The sequence below is a fragment of the Triticum aestivum genome, chromosome 3B, assembly GCF_018294505.1.
Source record: "Triticum aestivum cultivar Chinese Spring chromosome 3B, IWGSC CS RefSeq v2.1, whole genome shotgun sequence".
Lineage (NCBI taxonomy): Eukaryota > Viridiplantae > Streptophyta > Magnoliopsida > Poales > Poaceae > Triticum > Triticum aestivum.
In genome coordinates, this window is record NC_057801.1 from 4,406,424 (window position 1) to 4,428,398 (window position 21,975).

The following is a 21,975-nucleotide window of genomic DNA, read 5'->3' on the forward strand; positions in this document are numbered from 1 at the left end:
ATTATACCGCACTGATTAGGGATTAGCGGCATTTCAACGACGTTGTTTATCATAATCGGATCGGTTATCTCGTGATGGGCGATGTTTATGACAGTTGGTTCCACATGTCAAGCATCTGATGATGCGTTATCGTGCACTTATTAGCACTAATAGGTGCGATCGTCAGCTACAATCTCTTTTCTTTTATTCAGAAGAAGCATTTTAGAGCACCTAATGCGCCCTTGTTTTTTCCCATCTAGCTCTCAAGTTTCTTCATCCAGCACTCTAATTATCTCAGAACCATGTGGTATACAGGGTGAATATCATCATTTCTTTTACAGCAAATGATCATAATTTTCCTCAGATTCTTACACGAACTTTAGAAAGTGACAATTAACCGCGAGTTTCAGTTTACCATTTTCAACCGCGAGTTTCAGTAGTTTAGAAAGTGACAATTAACCGCGAGTTTCAGTTTACCATTCTCAACCGCGAGTTGTTTTTCTTGCTCTTTTTACCCTCTAGTCGTGAATTATTCCACATTTTGTACTATTTTACCAGCCTTCCCCATCCTGACATCTCGAGACCGCTTATCAACACTGGAAATTACTAGTTATTAGTACTTTCTAAAAATCACATATTGCTCATTTAACACCACCTTGAGGGGCACTTGTTCCAAAAGACTATATAATTATAATCCTAAGTATGCATTTTTTTTTCATATTTAACTTCGTATTGGTAACTAAACTAAGTTGAAGACAGTGAAATTGCGAATTCGGGTTTCAAGGACATTTAAGGAATAAAAAAAGCAACACTATAATTTGACGTACGATTCTTAATGTTCTTTTAGAGCAGGTATCACTCAGTAGAATCAAGAGAATTCTAGCTAATTATGATTGTCATACTTTGTTGATGTCGCCTCTAGGACAACTTCCACACGAGGTTGTTGGGATGGGGGCAAAAATGCGGAAATAATGCATGACGACTATGGGTAAAACTAGAAACACAATTTTTAACCGGGTAACTTTCAACACTTCCACACAAATAAAGGGGTAAAAGGTTAAGTTTAACTCTTACCGTAAACTCTTACGCGGATTCTACAAAGTGACCGTAGACCACGAGAAATTACAGCTCGTCGCAAACGATGGTGCAATTAGATCATTTTTTTTCTACTGTACTCAGTAACAATGTGTTTTTGTTGATGAGAAATTCGTGTCCCCACTGTACTGAGACATGATGGCATCATCATCAGCAGCATCCTAAGGAGTTGTCTCGAGCCTCCTCTAATCGCGCACTAACTGCAATTAATTCCAGTTGCATTACAAAACTGTTTGACCCTGGAGAGAAGAAAACACAAGTAGCCGCACGATCTCCGATGTTTGCGAAAATGTTGGTAGCAGAAAATCTCTGTACAAATTCTGTGGCGATTTACTTTGTTAATAACTAAGATCCCTTTTTGTTTGCGAAAAAAGTTAACTAAGATCCCTGACAAATGCTCATTTGTCAACCTCAGATCTAGACCCGGTGAGATAATAAGGTTTGCGCGATTCATGGATGGATGGATGCTACTCAGGCCCGCCGCCCAGTTGACGCGGAATTGATTTTAACTGCTTTCATCTCAAACTCCAGTTGACGCGGAATTGATTTTAACTGCTTTCATCTCAAACTTGTAAAAACTTTGTATCCCTTTGATCTTTGGTTCAAATTAATGAAACAACTACTTTCATCTCAGCAAGGCTCCCTGTTGCCATTTCAGGACTTAGGGTTCCTTTGATTGAAAGGAGGAGCTCTGGATCCAAACCCCTGAGGTTTAGTTTGGATCCTTGGAATTTCAAAGGAATTTTTTTTAGAGAATGCAAATGAATCCTTAGGGACATTTTCTTTCCTGAGGATTGGTTTGCACTCAAGCCTCTTTGTACAATTCATTTGTTTTCCATGTGGTGTCAAATACCCTTTGATCTAAATCCCCATAGCTCAGTTTTCTAATTCGAAGAACTCAAGATAACATTTCACTGAATCCGACCGTGCGTTGTTCTTGTATAAATCAAGGGGAGGATCTTATGTTCCCTGCAAAAGAAGAAGATGGTTTTATGTTTCAATAGAAACAACAACTTTATTTTCATTGCACGCGATGGCGGGACCCTGTCTAGGTTTCACTAAGCTGTGTAACATCATGTTCATCTAGGTTTTATTGGACTAGTTACAGTGCTCAGAACTTCAAATCCCGATCACATAAAAAACAAGGAGAATTGATCTAAAAGGAGTGAAGCAAAAACATGATCTGCCATGTATTTTTCCAGAGCTTGTGCTCTCTTTTCTTTTCTGATCTTACACGTGCCGCCGCGATCATCTAAAACTTGGATAAAAATTCAACATGGATGCATGCATCCATGGCCTAGGGTTGCTGCTGGGAAGACAGGATGGCGTCCAGCGCGGTCTTCACTTGGGACAGCACCGGCGCCTTCCCTCCTTGCACCGGCCAGAACTCGTCGGTCGCCAACACCTGCGCACACACACCGAATATGCGCGAACCGGGTTATAATTCATAGATCCGACATGAGACTGTATGTAGTTCATAGATGTGAATTGGGTCGAAAGAGTAGTCGACGCATCGATGACCGATCGTCGCGTACCTTGACTTGCAGCTGCAGGAACTTGACATAGGTGATTGCCTTCTCGAGCATGGTGACCATGTCCACCTACAGGAGTTGGTTCCATTCAGAAAATTAGCAACTAATGACCAGGTCATTTTTTCACACAAAAACCGTGCTGAAGCATGAGAAGAAGTCATGGTACACACCTTCGTGCCGTTGGGTACAAGATCCTGCAGAACTTTGAGCCTCTCACTGATGCGCTCTCTTCGGACCTAAAGATCCATGATCGATCGGGTAACATGGATTAGTTCGGCTTCGTCGAAACAACTTTCTTGCAGTGCAAAGAATCTTGCACCACAGCAATAGGGAGAAATTGACTCATGCTGATTCTACCTTTGCAACAGCGCTCTGAGGATCCTTGGTAGGGACAACTTTGGCCTTGCTCTTCCTGCCTCCTCCACACTGCTTCTTCGCCGCTGCTTGCGCCTCACCACCCTTATTAAACAGAAGGAAACTTATCAGTTTTTTTTCCCACTCAAATTGACTAGATGCAAAGTTTCAGAAATGTGTCGTGATGCAAGGGAGGAGAAATTTGATGTAGGTACTTACCGAGCTCGAGCGCTTCTGCGCAGACTTGGCCGGCTGCTTGATGCTGCTCTCCTGGATTTCTGGGACGACATCGGCCGACCCTGGGTTCATGAACCCAAACCTGGCCGCGCCGTGCTGATGATCGGCCATGCTGTCCATCCAGAGCGCGCAGTCATCGTCGCCTGTGCCGGAATTATAAGCCAGCTGATGACCGGCACCGCCGGCATGCTCAAAGCTGAGCACCGACGAGGTGGAGCTGGAGGAGGCGCCCGGCGTCCCGCCGGAGGCGTTGTACGCCCAGCTGTAGTAGTCCGCCGCCGACCCGCACCCACCTTTGAAGTTGTCGACGAAGGAGAGCTGGGGCAGGGCGGTGGCAGTGTCGTCGTCTTCATCGTCACCGTCGACGACCACGCCATGGTAGCCGAAGAGCTCGAGGGACATGGAGGAGGGCTCGTCGTCGTACATCGCCCGGAGCTCCCGCGTGGTGGCCCGCTTGCTCGCCATTGGCTAGGCTAGGCAGCTAGCTGCTCTGTGTCACTGTTCCCCACCTAGGTGAGACCGAGCTACTGGTGACGGTGTTCCGGGAAGCTACTACTGGCTAGGGTTCAGGGCAGCTCTTGGCAGGTAGCTAGCTAGGCTCTGTGAATGCATGAGACGTGCAAGCATGCGGCTACTTATATAGAGTGAGGGGTTTCTTAATCGAGTAGGCGCTAGTGTGCAGAGCTTAATGAGCCAGCAAGGTCTTGAGCTGTCAGTGGAATATGGGGTCAAGTGCTAAGAGGGAGACAGACAGCAGTGGACCCATGACTAATTCCCTTGTTATGCTCAGCTAAGTAAGGTAATTAAGTAGTAGTAGTAGTAGTAGAAGTGGAACTAATCCCCTCCACCCATGTTCCAGTGCCACATAATCTACACTCCTCCACATCCGGGCTCTCTCTTCATGTGGCATTCAAGGCCAAGTTGATGCTGTTTACATTAGTTAAACAAGGGGGAGGGGAGCTAGGTGGTGATGACGTTGTGACAAGCTTGTATTCAATTCAGTTCAGGCTTAGCATGCATGCATGAAACAAGCTTGCTGGGGAACTGCAATGCAAATAATTAGCTGGGATGTCATGCTCCCATAAATGCAGCCTCCCTCTCAACCTCCATTGCCATGTGTAAGGTAGCTAGCCCATGTGTAAGGTAGCCAAGCAAAAATATGTGTAGGTTCTTATATTGGGTAACTTCAATTATTTCCCTGGTATATTGATCAGCCGTACGCCGTACAAGAGTACATATTTCTTCTAAATATTTATTAGGTTACAAAATATTGGTCAGGTTTAGGCACCTGCTAGCACAGTTATGTCAAAAACAAGAAACTATCTCCTACTACTTCCAATTAATGGAAGCAGATTCTAGTTTCTTGTGTTCACTGTAATATATTTGACATGAACTTTACCTTCATTAGCGACTAATGCAGATCACCAACAGTTGCACGCAGCAATTCGCCGCAGACTTAACGAAACCAGGTACCAATGTAGAATTGTATACATATATGCTCTCCAGACCAAGTCATCGTAAACGTGGCTCAAAAGTACTGGACCAAATGCAGTAAACTGAGAGGAAGCATCCATGCGTATCCTACTCACATGGGAAATCGTTTGTTATTCACACGTACCTTAAAAGAATATCTTGTGCCGGGGCGATGCGCAGGATAAACACCCCGTGGACATCCCACGCGGATCAGGATCCGCCTCCGGCTTCGACGTGCGCTCACGATCGACCCGGTAAATTCCCTGTACATGGCCTGATTAATGAACACAGTGTGGCCTTTCAAAGCTTCACATGGCCTAGCTAGCAGAGCTCAGCACTGCAAGTGTCACACTTATTGCAGGAGCATAAACAAAGCCCTCCTTCCCCGAGTATAAACTGATAAACCCTGGACGTGCGACGCAGTCGCGGAGCACCCACGTCGTCTTTCCCTACCGACCCAACCCGACGGAGCCCCTCCCCGTGCATCTCGCTGTAGGAATACATATTGGAAACGACGTACGGGGTACTATAATAAGGCATCTCCGTGACTAGTTGACTACACAAGGACGTCTACAATTATACATATATACATGCTAGGGTTCGAGTAAACAACTGGTGCTGCATGCCTGTACTATTCCTTGTTGATCAGGCAGATGCATGGGGGGATATGGACGGCTGATGCTTCGAGCAGCCTGCAGATGGATTTTCTAGTGTGGCTTTCTTATCTGAACTATCTAATGCTTTCTTTCTTATCTGAATTCACTAATGGTTTTCTTTCTTATCTGAATTCTCTAATGGCTGTACAGCTACAGGTTATGATACCAAGGCTAGCTAGCTAGCTGCCCCTTTGCCGACCACGGCACGCGTACCCACCCACCATCTTGTCCCTAAGCAGCTTAGTCAATACTCGGTACTTACTGATGAGTAACGCCAGCATTCCAGTGATGTGCAGGCTATATATACTACTGACAGCAGGATATGCAATGCAACTGAGGTTATTTGTATAGACTAGAGTCTCTTACCTCGTGGAGCCATCAAAACGCGTCTCCAAGTATGTTGCTTCGCAGTTACTTTTATCTAGGTACCCCTCTGGTTCAGGTCCCAGCATGCACTGCAAAACATAACCTGTTCAAGACTTAGGATTCAGTAGTAATATGCTCGTGAATTAATAATCGCTAGGCAGTGTTAACTCTACCTTGTCACGCACCCCAGGTACTGCAGGATACAGCTCATCATATCCTACGGACGAGCTCTGGAATTCTTCAGTTATGGGGCAGGAAATTCAGTGCATTATGCAAGTCATTGATACGAATCAGGATTTCAGGCATTGCTGAGACATTGCACCCTCAGCTCCAAGATAGCATTTCTAGTAACGCTTCTTTCACCCTTCAGTTAAAATTGGCACACAAAAGTAAATTGCACCCTTGTTAAGCAATAACCACACCAAAACAACCGTCATAATTCACTTCAAGGAGAAAATTTATAAAACATGACATCATCAGAAATTTCGAAAACAAAGAACATGGTACCGGTAAGCTTCGTGTTGCCTACATGACATGCCTACTGACACTAGATTATGATGGGGCCTGTTTGGCCCAGTTAACCTTTGGCCTTGTATTAGTTAAATAAGCTTAACCAGTTAAGTTACGACTTCGAACCAAACAGCTTATTCAGGCTTAACATTAAACAGAACATCCCTGCCATAACAGTGTCAGAGCAAGTAATTTGCCCCAATTTAAGCTTTGGCCTATTATTTAAATATGCTTAACCAGTTAAGTTAGGACTTTGAACCGAACAGCTAACTTATTCGGGCTTAACGTTAAACAGAACAGCCCTGCCATAGTAGATTCAAAGCAAGCAAATGGGCCACAATTAGGCAGGACCTCATGACTTGTTAGTTTGGTTGCCCAAATAGCTTCAGGCTTATCTATAAGCTATAAGCCAGTTGAGCACCTTACAGGACAAGCTTAGTAGCTCACAGAAATTGAATAGCACAAGCAAGTATACAGCCAACTGAATTACTACTGTCTAGTAGAGTCACTTGTCTCAGGAGTTAAAGGAGTTTAACAGTAGAAAAAGGTAAAACATTGTCTTTGCTAGGGGCAGATCTTCCAAGAATGAGACACTTCCCTTGGAACAGACTGAAGTATTGAACACCTAGACAATTTCAAGTTGATGAGAACAAAGTTGGCCATCTACCCCATAATATTATGGGACGGAAGGAGTATTAGACTACATGTGCCAGGCCCTCGGGCTATAACCTGGGTATTATTCAATATATCCCTTTTGGCTGGGGTATCAAGCAAACTCACATAAATACTCTTTGGTCCCATACTCACTCACAGGAGTGCCATCAGCAACCGGATTTGTGGCAATGTTTGGGGAGAAAGAATGAATGACAAGTCGGCCCCAAACTGGGTGGCGTGTCCACCGCCTCATGTCGAATACCAGGGTTAAATTCAGTGAAACGACATTAAGAGTACAGGATCCTAAACCAGACCGTTGCAGAGTTCAAGGTTGAAATGTGAACTGGGGGAGAGTTCAAGGTTAAGACTGTTTGATTCAAACTGGGAGAGAGTTTGAGGTTGAAACCGTTGCCTCAATTTGAAGTGCCAAAATAAATAGGGTAGATACAAGCTGATGATACATATGAAACAGCAAAGAAATAAATATAGGGGGTGTATTCATGTTGAAGAGATAAGAGAACCACTGAAATTTCAGCCATGAGCCACAAACTTCCACTACAGACATGTTTCTGTAAATATCTTAAGATATAACTGACATAAAGCAACACGAGGTAATTCAATACTAGCAACCTAGCATTACAGAAGTCAAGAGAAAAGAGAACAGCCTAGTATCGCGAAGTTGCATCACAATCTGAAGAAAGCTTGTACTTCTAGTGTTCGACAGATGAAACATTACCAAGAGCCATCACTTCACTTGTTCACCTACTGGAGTCCTCAAGCACCTTGTTGTAGAGCAGGGCACGACTACGAATCCACACCTAATGATGCCATCTGTCTGTCGAGCTCATTGCCAGCCTTCTTCAGAAACACATCCCACCCACTGCCATCCCCCCAATCCAGCATATCATACGGAATTGCTGTCATTAACCCTGGCCTCACTGCACCCTGCTGCATCACCACTCGAAACTCCAGCTCGTCCTCCCCTCTCTGCTCCTCCTCAAGCTCCTCCCATGTGAACAGCAGCGGCAGGGTATAGCCACCCCAAGGATTGAAGTCGATCAGCTTCACCCGGTCATCGGCTCTCACATACACATCAAACGTATAATTCTCTGAAGCGAACTGTGGCTCGATGAATTCTTCGAAGAAATCCTCGATCTTAGGCTGCACCTCAGCGCTCCACCCAGGCAGCGAAGGGTAGTAGGCAGACGGGTCCCTCTGCGACACGCCGACCAGCTTCCGCCCCCGCACAAAGCAGCGGAACTCCGACTCGGGGCGGAGGCCTGGGTACCACTTGCGGAGCGCGAGGTAGTACTGGAACCCATCGTCGACCCAAGTCTCATCATCATCACTGCTTTCTTGTTCGGCATCCTCTTCCGGCGCACCACTCCCACCGCCACGGGCACCTCCATCGCTGCAATTCTCACCAGGATCACTCAGACCGCCCTCTGCGGCATTCCGTCGAACAGGCTTGGCGCGCAGGAAGTCGTGGCAGGAGCGGCGCGCGGAGATGAGGTCGTGGGCGACGCAGTCGGAGGCGCGGAGCAGCATGGCGACCTCGGCGAAGCAGGTGCAGCGGACGGTGCCGTCGGCGGCCATGAAGACGGCGTCCTTGGGCGCGCTCCAGTTGAGCTTGGGGAGCGCGGCGCCGCCGAGGCCGGCGATGGCGGCGTCCACCGCGGCCTCGAGCTCCGGGAACGCGGGCGGGGGCAGGCCCTCGTCATCGTCGGAGTCGGAGCCGGAGCCGCCGAAGAGGGGGTCGGTGTTGTCGCGATCGAGGAGGGAGACGGGGTCCGGGAAGTGGCCCTGGAGCGGCGGGAAGGGCGCGCGGCCGGAGGTGAGCGTCGGGAGCACGAAGGGGAGCGGCCCCTGCTCGCCCTCGTCGGGGCCGTCGGGGCCGGGGTAGGCGGTCCGGCCGGCGAGGTAGCGGAGGAAGGCGGCCGGGAGCGGGATGATGGCGGTGGGGACCGTGTGGCGCCGGAACGCCGGGTACCACTCCTGGATCTGGCAGCGGAGCAGCTCCTCCAGCAGCATCTCCGCCGGCTCGTCGGTTGGGTTCGGCGGCGGCGCTCGGCGTCGGTCCTCGTCGCCGGCGTCGTGCTCGCGGTTCGCGTGGTGGGAAGGCCGGGCTGCGAACGAGGGGGGGCCTCAGGAGGGTTGCGTTGGGCCTACTAGTACGCGCATTTGTTGGGCTTCTGTACTCGTTGGGCTTCGTGCCGCATTGTTTTGAAAAACGTTCATCAAAATTCAAACTTTCTTCATTGAATTACAAAAATGGCCTTCAAATTCCAAATTTGTACATAGATTTTCAAAAAAAATGTTCATCCATTTTTTTCAAGATAAATGCTCTTACTAATTGTTTATCATTGACTTCATTTTTTTCTTCATAAAATACAAAAACAACGTTCAACATTATTAGGAAATTCTCATAATTTTGTTTTCATAAAAATAAAACACGTTCATTGTTTTGAAATCGCTAACATTTTTTTAATTCAAAAATTGTTTTTGAATTTGGTGAATATTTTTCAAATCTGTGAGCATTTATCATTTTCCGAACATTTTTAAATCATGAATAATTTTAAATTCTTGAACATTTCAAAAATTTCAACTTTTTTCAAATCCCAAATTATTTTTTAAAAGGAAAATTGTTAAAACAGTAAAAAGCAAAACAAAAGGGGCTTCCTGGTTTTCCCGAATAACACATGGGCTCTTGCTGGTTCCCTGGCGCCATACGCGCCAAATAGGAGGTCCGCACATAAGCGGCTTTTGGGGGTCGACCCTATGTCTTGCTTATAGAGAGACCTAGAAACCCTCGCTGAAGGTGATAAGTGAGATCGGCCGGTCCAAGAGCAAAGGAGGTAACAACCTCCTTGTTTTCTTTCCTTTTTACCTTTTTTGCCTAGTCGACACCCTTCTCTTGGTCCACGAGGTTAGCCTCGCGGGAGGTTCGGATTTGAATTCGGGAGCCGCCGCCCAGGCTGCGTCGCATGGTTTGGTGATGTAGAACCACTCTTTCTGCCAGACCTTGACGATGTCCAAGCAATCACACAAGCACGACACTGAGATTTGTTAACGAGATTCACCGATATGGCTACACCCCCGGGCCTGGGCGCTCCTCCTTGTGACACCGTCACAATACCGCACACCGGCCACCCGGGCGTCGGCACATGCTGCCGGCTCCACCTTGTGCGCATGTGCTATTATGTTGGCATATGTTACATCGTGTATCTATCCCCGCAATATATGAAAGGCATATGATACAAATTTCATATCCTATCTAAACACAATACTACTCATTGTCCAAATGGAACCTACCTTGTACAATAATATTCGACACAACTCTAACAGGCCGACCCAACATGCACTGTATAATGCCACCCATGTCCCTTTCCACATATACTTGCAGGACGTACAACTCCCCTATTTTGTCTATATATATGGAGAATTTCACGGTCTAGTGAACACTTGGATCCAATCTAGTCTACCTCGACTTTTCATTTTACCCACATACTTGTCTATTTAAGATAGTGACGGTCTAACTTCAAAACAAACCATGTTGACTAGACTTGTCATAACATACCTAAAAGATCTGGGGAGGTAATTGTCGTCTAGTCCGAGACCGTCCAAGTTCGTCGACTAAAGGCCCACATTGCACCCTTGCATATATTTCCACAGCTACTTGCACAACGTACAGCTACCCTTCTTGTCCATACCGGCAATTGGCAGGTCAGTGGGCACTTGAATCCAATCTAGGCTACCTCGTGTTTTCCTTTACCCTATCCTCATGTATTTATGATGAGAAAATTGCAAAAAGAACCACCACATTTGTCTTTAGTTTTTTTTTTAAAATACCACTTTTCAAATGAAATGAAATAAACCACCAGTTCATCCTCTAATGTTTTGCTCGGTTGACGTTGTTTCTGACCAGTGGGACCCACTTTCAGGATGACGTGGCTCACGGTAACGGGCAAACGGCCGCCAGATCCCAATCTATTGTTTCAGCACTATATAGTTGTAAATTAATAATCTTGTGAACGGGAGAAGTTGTTAGTAGTAAAGGTTGCAGCCATCCTCATAATACATATTTATTCCCACACAAGGGTAGGACGGTTACGTCGCCACCGTAATATTCTTGTCATGGATGTGTAGCTCCGTGGCAAAAGGGGGCTAACGGGCAGTGGATTTTAGGGGGGCACATAGTTTCCTCTTGAATTGAACAACACCTGTGTCCTTTTCGGAAATCAATTAACCCATATGTCCTTTTCGGAAAAACATAAACAACCACATAAAGCAAGAAAATAAGTCGCGACAGATTGCGGTATGTGATTTTGTGCCCTCTTTCCATTTGACAAAGTAAGTTTCATCACAGCCAGGAAATCAATTAACCTATATGAATAGCATAAAAACGTAATTTAACATACAAGAAATAGAATAATACAATTTGTTTATTGCTTCTAACTCATATTTCCATCATCAAGAACTGGCTACAGATGTTTTCGTGAGAAGAAAATTAAATTTTGATCCGACCTTCGGTGTGCACTTCACAGATAGGACGCGTTCTCTCTCATGGTCTAGATCTGTCCTCAGAGAAGGTTTAGATTCCACACAACCTCCGGGAATGCTTCTGCGGAACGACCTCAAATTTTTACCGTGCCCTCCTGGGGCCGTTCGACGACGCTGCGCCAGGTCCCTCGAATTACCGGCCCCTTGAGGATTTCTGGTGGTTTAAATGACAGCAAACCGCACGCAGGCGGCCCCTCCGTGGCCCCCGGTGCCGGGCCCTCCCTCTCGGTTGGGCACGCAGGGCCTGGGCATGGACTGACGACCACATGTAGGGACCTCAAGCAATATCCGTCCATGAGTTTATGTGGCGCAAATCTTGAATTTCTGGCGTTAAACCCTAGAAATGCACTAAATGCATGGAATATGGTTGGCGCCCCCGAAAAAGGCGAGGAGCATGGACTCTGGTGAGCCCAGAAAAAGTTTCAGGTCCAACAGAGGAGCGAGCACCGCACCCACTTCACAAACATGACATGTTCCCTCTCATGGTCTAGATCTTTTCTCGGAGATGGTCTAGTTTCCACAAAACCTCCGAGAATGCTTCTGCGGAACGACCTCAAATTTTTACCACGCCCTCTAGGGGCTGTTCGATGATGCCGCGCCAGGTCACTTGAATTACCGGCTCCTCTAGGATTTTCGATGATTTAAACGGCAACAACCCGCATGTTGGCGGCCCCTCCGTGGCCCCCGGTGCCAGGCCCTTCCTCCCGGTTGGGTGCACAGGGCCCAGTCATGGGCCGAGGACCACATGCAGGGACATCGAGCCCTATCCGTCCATGAGTTTATGTGGTGGCGGCGCAGATCTTGAACTACTGGCGTTAAACCCTAGAAATGCACTAAATGCACGGAATATGGCTGGCGTGAAGGAAATATGCCCTAGAGGCAATAATAAAGTTATTATTTATTTCTTTATTTCATGATAAATGTTTATTATTCATGCTAGAATTGTATTAACCGGAAACACAATACATGTGTGAATACATAGACAAACATAGTGTCACTAGTATGCCTCTACTTGACTAGCTCGTGAATCAAAGATGGTTAAGTTTCCTAGCCATGGACAAAAGAGTTGTCATTTGATTAACGGGATCACATCATTAGGAGAATGATGTGATTGACTTGACCCATTCCGTTAGCTTAGCACATGATCGTTTAGTATGTTGCTACTGCTTTCTTCATGACTTATAAATGTTCCTGTGACTATGAGATTATGCAACTCCCGTTTATCAGAGGAACACTTTGTGTGCTACCAAACGTAACAACGTAACTGGGTGATTATAAAGGTGCTCTACAGGTGTCTCCGAAGGTACATGTTGGGTTTGCGTATTTCGAGATTAGGTTTTGTCACTCCGATTGTCGGAGAGGTATCTCTGGGCCCTCTCGGTAATACACATCACTTAAAGCCTTGCAAGCATTGCAACTAATGAGTTAGTTGTGGGATGATGTATTACGGAACGAGTAAAGAGACTTGCCGGTAACGAGATTGAACTAGGTATTGGATACCGACGATCGAATCTCGGGCAAATAACATACCGATGACAAAGGGAACAACGTATGTTGTTATGCGGTTTGACCGATAAAGATCTTCGTAGAATATGTAGGAGCCAATATGAACATCCAGGTTCCACTATTGGTTATTGACCGGAAACAGTTCTAGGTCATGTCTACATAGTTCTCGAACCCGTAGGGTCCGCACGCTTAAGGTTTCGATGACAGTTATATTATGAGTTTATGAGTTTTGATGTATCGAAGGAGTTCGGAGTCCCAGATGAGATCGGGGACATGACGAGGAGTCTCAAAATGGTCGAGACGTAAAGATCGATATATTGTACGACTATATTCGGAGTTCGGAAAGGTTCCGAGTGATTCGGGTATTTTTCGGAGTACCGGAGAGTTACGGGAATTCGCCGGGCAGATATATGGGCCTTATTGGGCCATACGGGAATAGAGGAGAGAGGCCGAAAGGAAGGAGGTGCGCAGCCCCCCTCTGGTCCGAATTGGACAAGGGGTGCAGCCCCTTTTCCTTCCTCCTCTCCCCCTCTTTCCTTCTCTCCTACTCCAACAAGGAAGGGGGGGGGGGTCCTACTCCCGGTGGGAGGAGGACTCCTCCTGGCGCGCCCCTCCTGGCCGGCCGCACCTCCCCCCTCCCTCCTTTATATACGGGGGCAGGGGGCACCCCATAGACACACAAGTTGATCTACGGATCGTTCCTTAGCCGTGTGCGGTGCCCCCCTCCATCATATTCCACCTCGGTCATATCGTCGCGGAGTTTAGGCGAAGCCCTGCGCCGGTAGAACATCATCATCATCACCACGCCGTCGTGCTGATGGAACTCATCCCCGACGCTTTGCTGGATTGGAGCCCGGGGAACGTCATCGAGCTGAACGTGTGCTGAACACGGAGGTGCCGTACGTTCGGTACTTGAATCGCTCGAGTCGTGAAGACGTACGACTACATCAACCGTGTTGTGATAACGCTTCCGCTTATGGTCTACGAGGGTACGTGGACAACACTCCCCCCTCTCGTTGCTATGCATCCCCATGATCTTGCGTGTGCGTAGGAAATTTTTTGAAATTACTACGTTCCCCAACAGTGGCATCCGAGCCAAGGTTTTATGCGTTGATGTTATTTGCACGAGTAGAACACAAGTGAGTTGTGGGCGATACAAGTCATACTGCTTACCAGCATGTCATACTTTGGTTCAGCGGTATTGTTGGATGAAGCGGCCCGGACTGACATTACGCGTACACTTACGCGATACTGGTTTTACCGCCGTGCTTCGCACACAGGTGACTAGCGGGTGTCTGTTTCTCCAACTTTAGTTGAACCGAGTGTGGCTACGCCCGGTCCTTGAGAAGGTTAAAACAACACTAACTTGACGAACTATCGTTGTGGTTTTGATGCGTAGATAAGAACGGTTCTTGCTCAGCCCGTAGCAGCCACGTAAAATTTGCAACAACAAAGTAGAGGACGTCTAACTTGTTTTTGCAGGGTATGTTGTGATGTGATATGGTCAAGACGTGATGAGATATAAGTTGTTGTATGAGATGATCATGTTTTGTTGAAGTTATCGGCAACTGGCAGAAGCTCTATGGTTGTCTCTTTGTTGCATAAGATGCAAGTGCCAAATAATTGCTTTACTTTATCGCTATACGATAGCAATAGTTGCAAGAGCAATAGTTGGCGAGACGACCATGTGACGACACATTGATATAGATCAAGATGATGAAGATCATGGTGTCGTGCCGGTAACGATAGAGATCATGACAGTACTTTGGAGATGGAGATCACAAGCACAAGATGATGATGGCCATATCATATCACTTATATTGATTGCATGTGATGTTTATCTTTTATACATCTTATTTTGCTTAGTTTGACGGTAGCATTTTAAGATGATCTCTCACTAAATTATCAAGAAGTGTTCTCCCTGAGTATGCACCGTTGCGAAAGTTCTTCGTGCTGAGACACCACGTGATGATCGGGTGTGATAGGCTCTACGTTCAAATACAACGGGTGCAAAACAGTTGCGCATGCGGAGTACTCAGGTTAAACTTGACGAGCCTAGCATATAACAGATATGGCCTCGGAACACGGAGACCAAAAGGTCGAGCGTGAATCATATAGTAGATATGATCAACATATTGATGTTTACTGTTGAAACTACTCCATCTCACGTGACGATCGGACATGGTGTAGTTGATATGGATCACGTAATCACTTAGAGGATTAGAGGGATGTCTATCTAAGTGGGAGTTCTTAAGTAATATGATTAATTGAACTTAAATTTATCATGAACTTAGTCCTGGTAGTATTTTGCAAATTATGTTGTAGATCAATAGCTTGCATTGTTGCTTTCATATGTTTATTTTGATATGTTCCTAGAGAAAATTGTGTTGAAAGATGTTGGTAGCAATGATGCGGATTGGATCCGTGATCTGAGGTTTATCCTCATTGCTGCACAGAAGAATTATGTCCTTAATGCACCACTAGGTGACAGACCTATTGCAGGAGCAGATGCAGACGTTATGAATGTTTGGCTAGCTCAATATGATGACTACTTGATAGTTTAGTGCACCATGCTTAACGTCTTAGAATCGGGACTTCAAAGACGTTTTGAACGTCATGGACCATATGAGATGTTCCAGGAGTTGAAGTTAATATTTCAAGCAAATACCCGAGTTGAGAGATATGAAGTCTCCAACAAGTTCTATGGCTAAAAGATGGAGGAGAATCGCTCAACTAGTGAGCATGTGCTCAGATTGTCTGGGTACTACAATCGCTTGAATCAAGTGGGAGTTAACCTTCCAGATAAGATAGTGATTGACAGAGTTCTCTAGTCACCATCACCAAGTTAGTAGAACTTTGTGATGAACTACAGTATGCAAGGGATGATGAAAACGATTCCCGAGCTCTTCGTGAAGTTGAAATCGACGAAGGTAGAAATCAAGAAAGAGCATCAAGTGTTGACGGTTGACAAGATCACTAGTTTCAAGAAAAGGGCAAAGGGAAAGAAAGGGAAACTTCAAGTAGAATGACAAACAAGTTGTCACTCCCGCAAAGAAGCCCAAAGCTGGACCAAAGCCTGAAACTGAATGATTATACTGCAAAGGAAATGGTCACTGGAAGTGGAAATGCCCTGAATATTTGGTGGATAAGAAGGATGACAAAGTGAACAAGGATATATTTGATATACAGGTTATTGATGTGTACCTTGCTAGTGTTTATAGTAGCCCCTGAGTATTTGATACTTGTTCGGTTGCTAAATATTAGTAACTCGAAACAGGAGTTACAAAATAAACAGAGACTAGTTGAAAGGGAAGTGACGATGAGTGTTGGAAGTAGTTCCAAGATTGATATGATCATCATCGCACACTTCCTAAACTTTCGGGATAAGTGTTAAACCTAAATAAATGTTATTTAGCGTTTGCGTTGAGCATGAATATGATTTGATCATATTTATTACAATATGGTTATTCATTTAAAGTCAGAGAATAATTGTTGTTCTGTTTACATGAATAAAACCTTCAATGGTCATACACCCAATGAAAATAGTTTATTGGATCTCGATCGTAGTGATACACATATTCATAATATTGATGACAAAAGATGCAAAGTTAATAATGATAGTGCAACTTATTTGTGGCACTGCCGTTTGGGTCATATCGGTGTAAAGCGCATGAAGAAACTCCATAAAGATGGATTTTCGGAATCACTTGGTTATGAATCATTTGATGCTTGCGAACCGTGCCTTTTGGGCAAGATGACTAAAACTCCGTTCTTCGGAACAATGGAACGAGCAACAAACTTGTTGGAAATAATACATACTGATGTATGCAGACCAATGAGTATTAAGGCTCGTGGCGAGTATCGTTATTTTGTGACCTTCACAGATGATTTAAGCAGATATGGGTATATCTACTTGATGAAACATAAGTCTGAAATAGTTGAAAGGTTCAAAGAATTTCAGAGTGAAGTGGAAAATCATCGTAACAAGAAAATAAAGTTTCTGCGATCTGATCGTGGAGATGAATATTTGAGTTACGAGTTTGATCTTCAATTAAAACAATGTGGAATAGTTTCACAGCTCACGCCACCTGGAACACCACAACGTTATGGTGTGTCCGAACGTCGTAACCGCACTTTATTGGATATGGTGCGATCTATGATATCACTTATTGATTTACCATTGTCGTTTTGGGGTTATGCATTAGAGACAGCTGCATTCACGATTAAAAGGGCACCATCTAAATCCGTTGAGACGACACCATATGAACTGTGGTTTAGAAGAAACCCAAGTTGTCGTCTCTTAAAGTTTGGGGCTGTGATGCTTATGTGAAAAAAGTTTCATCCTGATAAGCTCAAACCCAAATCGGAGAAGTGCGTCTTCATAGAATACCCAAAGGAAACTGTTGGGTACACCTTCTATCACAGATCCGAAGGCAAGATATTCGTTGCTAAAAACGGATCCTTTCTAGAGAAGGAGTTTCTCTCGAAAGAAGTGAGTGGGAGGAAAGTAGAGCTTGATAAGGTAATTTGTACCTTCTCCCGAATTGGAAAGTAGTTCATCACAGAAATCAGTTCCAGTGATTTCTACACCAATTAGTGAGTAAGCTAATGATGATGATCATAAAACTTCAGATCAAGTTACTACCGAACTTTGTAGATATTCCAGATTAAGATCCGCACCAGAGTGGTATGGTAATCCTATTCTGGAAGTCATGTTACTAGACCATGATGAACCTACGAACTATGAGGAAGCGATGATGAGCCCAGATTCCATGAAATGGCTTGAGGCCATGAAATCTGAGATGGGATCCATGTATGAGAACAAAGTGTGGACTTTGGTGGAGTTGCCCGATGATCGGCAAGCCATATTGTATAAATGGATCTTCAAGAGGAAGACGGACGTTGATAGTAGTGTTACTATCAACAAAGCTCGACTTGTCGCAAAAGGTTTTTGACAAGTTCAAGGTGTTGACTATAATGAGATTTTCTCAACTGTAGCGAGGCTTAAAGTCTGTCCGAATCAAGTTAGCAATTGCCACATTTTATGAAATCTGGCAAATGGATGTCAAAACTGGATTCCTTAATGGTTTTCTTAAAAGAAGAGTTGTATATGATGCAACCAGAAGGTTTTGTCGATCCGAAAGGTGCTAACAAAATGTGCAAGCTCCAGCGATCCATCAATGGACTGGTGCAAGCATCTCGGAGTTGGAATATACGCTTTGATAAGTTGATCAAAGCATATAGTTTTAATACAGACTTGCGGTGAAGCCTGTATTCACAAGAAAGTGAGTGGGAGCACTACAACATTTCTGATAAGTATATGTGAATGGCATATTGTTGATCAGAAATAATGTAGAATTTTTCTGGAAAGCATAAAGGAGTGTTTGAAAGGAGTTTTTCAAAGAAAGACCTTAGTGCAGTTGCTTACACATTGAGCATCAAGATCTATAGAGATAGATCAAGACGCTTGATAAGATTTTTCAATGAGTACATACCTTGACAAGATTTTGAAGTAGTTCAAAATGGAACAGTCAAAGAAAGAGTTCTTGCCCGTGTTGCAAGGTGTGAAGTTGAGTAAGACTCAAAACCCGACCATGGCAGAAAATAGAAAAGAATGAACAGTCATTCCCTATGCCTCAGTCATAGGTTCTATAAAGTATGCTATGTTGTGTACTAGACCTATTGTATACCTTGCTCTGAGTTTGGCAAAGGAATACAATTTTGATCTAAAAGTAGATCACTAGAACAGCGGTCAAGAATATCCTTAGTGAGGACTAAGGAGATGTTTCTCGATTATGGAGGTGATAAAAGAGTCAGTCGTAAAAAGTTACAACGATGCAAGCTTTTACACCAATCCAGATGACTCTAAGTCTCAATCTGGATACATATTGAAAGTGGGAGCAATTAGCTAGAGTAGCTCCGTGCAGAGCATTGTGGACATAGAATATTTGCAAAATACATACGGCTCTGAATGTGACAGACCTGTTGACTAAACTTCTCTCATGAGCAAAACATGATCATACCTTAGTACTCTTTGGGTGTTAATCACATAGCCATGTGAACTAGATTATTGACTCTAGTAAACCCTTTGGGCGTTGATCACATGACGATGTGAACTATGGGTATTAATCACATACAGATGTGAATATTGGTGTTAAATCACATGGTGATGTGAACTAGATTATTGACTCTAGTGCAAGTGGGAGACTGAAGGAAATATGCCCTAGAGGCAATAATAAAGTTATTATTTATTTCCTTATTTCATGATAAATGTTTATTATTCATGCTAGAATTGTATTAACCGGAAACATAATACATGTGTGAATACATAGACAAACATAGTGTCACTAGCATGCCTCTACTTGACTAGCTCGTGAATCAAAGATGGTTAAGTTTCCTAGCCGTGGACAAAAGAGTTGTCATTTGATTAACGGGATCACATCATTAGGAGAATGATGTGATTGACTTGACCCATTCCGTTAGCTTAGCACACGATCGTTTAGTATGTTGCTACTGCTTTCTTCATGACTTATAAATGTTCCTATGACTATGAGATTATGCAACTCCCGTTTACCAGAGGAACACTTTGTGTGCTACCAAACGTCACAACGTAACTGGGTGATTATAAAGGTGCTCTACAGGTGTCTCCGAAGGTACATGTTGGGTTGGCGTATTTCGAGATTAGGTTTTGTCACTCCGATTGTCGGAGAGGTATCTCTGGGCCCTCTCGGTAATACACATCACTTAAAGCCTTGTAAGCATCGCAACTAATGAGTTAGTTGTGGGATGATGTATTACGAAACGAGTAAAGAGACTTGCCGGTAACGAGATTGAACTAGGTATTGGATACCGACGATCGAATCTCGGGCAAGTAACATACCGATGACAAAGGGAACAACGTATGTTGTTATGCGGTTTGACCGATAAAGATCTTCGTAGAATATGTAGGAGCCAATATGAATATCCAGGTTCCACTATTGGTTATTGACTGGAAACAGTTCTAGGTCATGTCTACATAGTTCTCGAACCCGTAGGGTCCGCACGCTTAAGGTTTCGATGACAGTTATATTATGAGTTTATGAGTTTTGATGTATCGAAGGAGTTCGGAGTCCCGGATGAGATCGGGGACATGACGAGGAGTCTCGAAATGGTCGAGATGTAAAGATCGATATATTAGACGACTATATTCGGAGTTCGGAAAGGTTCCGAGTGATTCGGGTATTTTTCGGAGTACCGGAGAGTTACGGGAATTCGCCGGGGAGTATATGGGCCTTATTGGGCCATACGGGAATAGAGGAGAGAGGCCGAAAGGAAGGAGGTGCGCAGCCCCCCTCTGGTCCGAATTGGACAAGGGGTGCAGCCCCCTTTTCCTTCCTCCTCTCCCCCTCTTTCCTTCTCTCCTACTCCAACAAGGAAGGGGGGGAGTCCTACTCCCGGTGGGAGGAGGACTCCTCCTGGCGCGCCCCTCCTGGCCGGCTGCACCTCCTCCCTCCCTCCTTTATATACGGGGGCAGGGGGCACCCCATAGACACACAAGTTGATCTACGGATCGTTCCTTAGCCGTGTGCGGTGCCCCCCTCCACCATATTCCACCTCGGTCATATCATCGCGGAGTTTAGGCGAAGCCCTGCGCCGGTAGAACATCATCATCGTCACCACGCCGTCGTGCTGACGGAACTCATCCCCGACGCTTTGCTGGATTGGAGCCCGGGAACGTCATCGAGCTGAACGTGTGCTGAACACGGAGGTGCCGTATGTTCGGTACTTGGATCGGTCGAGTCGTGAAGACGTACGACTACATCAACCGCGTTGTGATAACGCTTCCGTTTGCGGTCTACGAGGGTACGTGGACAACACTCCCCCCTCTCGTTGCTATGCATCACCATGATCTTGTGTGTGCGTAGGAATTTTTTTGAAATTACTACGTTCCCCAACATGGCGTCCTCCGGAAAAGGCGTGGACCTAGCACGTGTGTTTGAATGGACTCTGGTGAAAAAGTTATTTGGTCTTCCTCCGAAACATCCCATTCAGAACATCTTAAAATTATAACATGGCATAAAAATGTAATCATTAACATACAGGAAATAGAATAATACAATTTATTTATTGCTTCTAACTCATATTTCATCAACGAGAACTGGCTAGGGATGTTTTCGTGACAAGAAAATTAAATTTTGATCCGACCGTGGGTGTGAATATCTGACGAATGAGTTTGGAGGTCATCTGAAGATTGCGGAATTGTTCTGTAGCTTACATCGTGTGAGGCGCCCCAAATAACATGGTGTGTTCGAGTGGCATAAAAATCTTACTGGACAGGGTGAGGTCTGTGACGAGTCTTTCAGAACTGTCATTCTCTTTTTGGGGTTGTTATTTTGAAGATATCAAGCCAGTCTTGCAGCTGCTACCTTCTCGAACTTGTGGAGGAACTTAGCATTTTGAGTTCAACTTCACGAGGGTGGGTGTATCACTTAAACCAATATCTTCTCCCATTCAGAATATCATTGTTCTATACTATAATGGAAAACTTTTTTTCTTCATGTATCACAAAATCTATGGTGACGCCGTGGCATGATTTATTCAATTGGATAACATACGTTGCATTACTTCGGTGTAGATCACAATATCACCATTGTATAATAACAATATATCGTCTGAGAACCACTATAGTTCCTGTGAGTCCAGTTACATCTACGGGGTTCAGCTGCTCGATCGATCAAACCCTCTAAATCATGAAAACAAGATCATCTATAATTAATAAACCAACCGAGATAACTGACTAGGGACCTAGGTTTAGTTTTTATTATTCCACACATGTTATTTGGTTTTCCTCTAAAACATCTCATTCAGAACATATTAAAATTATAACATAGCATAGAAACGTAGTCATTAAAATGAAGGAAATAGAGTAATACAACTTGTTTATTGCCTCTAATACGTATTTCCAAGGACGAGAACTGGCTAGGAATGTTTTCTTGAGAAGAAATAAAAATTTTGTGATCCAATCGTGGGTGTGTATATTTGATGAATGAGTTTGGAGGTCATATGAAGAATTG

The 21,975-nt window shown here is 44.7% G+C and overlaps 1 protein-coding gene across 4 annotated transcripts; it reads right to left on the reverse strand.

Moving 5' to 3' along the window:
• Positions 1-2,123: 2,123 nt before the first annotated feature.
• On the reverse strand, positions 2,124-9,007 carry LOC123068183 (cell division cycle protein 123 homolog). 4 transcript variants are annotated; one of them, XM_044490669.1, is made up of 7 exons: positions 5,866-6,056; positions 5,693-5,795; positions 3,180-4,933; positions 2,964-3,065; positions 2,777-2,842; positions 2,610-2,675; positions 2,124-2,479 (listed from the first exon to the last, which is right to left on the reverse strand). In XM_044490669.1, the coding sequence occupies exons 3-7, from the start codon at positions 3,660-3,662 to the stop codon at positions 2,372-2,374; spliced, it is 825 nt and encodes a 274-aa protein (XP_044346604.1). In that variant the 5' UTR covers positions 3,663-4,933; positions 5,693-5,795; positions 5,866-6,056; the 3' UTR covers positions 2,124-2,371. The 4 variants fall into 4 exon arrangements, 2 of the variants coding, with proteins under 2 accessions (XP_044346604.1, XP_044346603.1); XR_006431596.1 differs by lacking the exons at positions 2,124-2,479; positions 2,610-2,675; positions 2,777-2,842; positions 2,964-3,065 and adding an exon at positions 7,593-9,007 and having other exon boundaries at positions 3,681-4,933; positions 5,693-5,781; XR_006431595.1 differs by lacking the exons at positions 2,124-2,479; positions 2,610-2,675; positions 2,777-2,842; positions 2,964-3,065 and adding an exon at positions 7,593-9,007 and having other exon boundaries at positions 3,681-4,933.
• Positions 9,008-21,975: the final 12,968 nt, after the last annotated feature.

Coding starts and splice junctions, on each gene's coding strand:
- LOC123068183 (XM_044490668.1), bottom strand. CDS start 8,887: ATGCTGCTGGAGGAGCTGCTCCGCTGCCAGATCCAGGAGTGGTACCCG.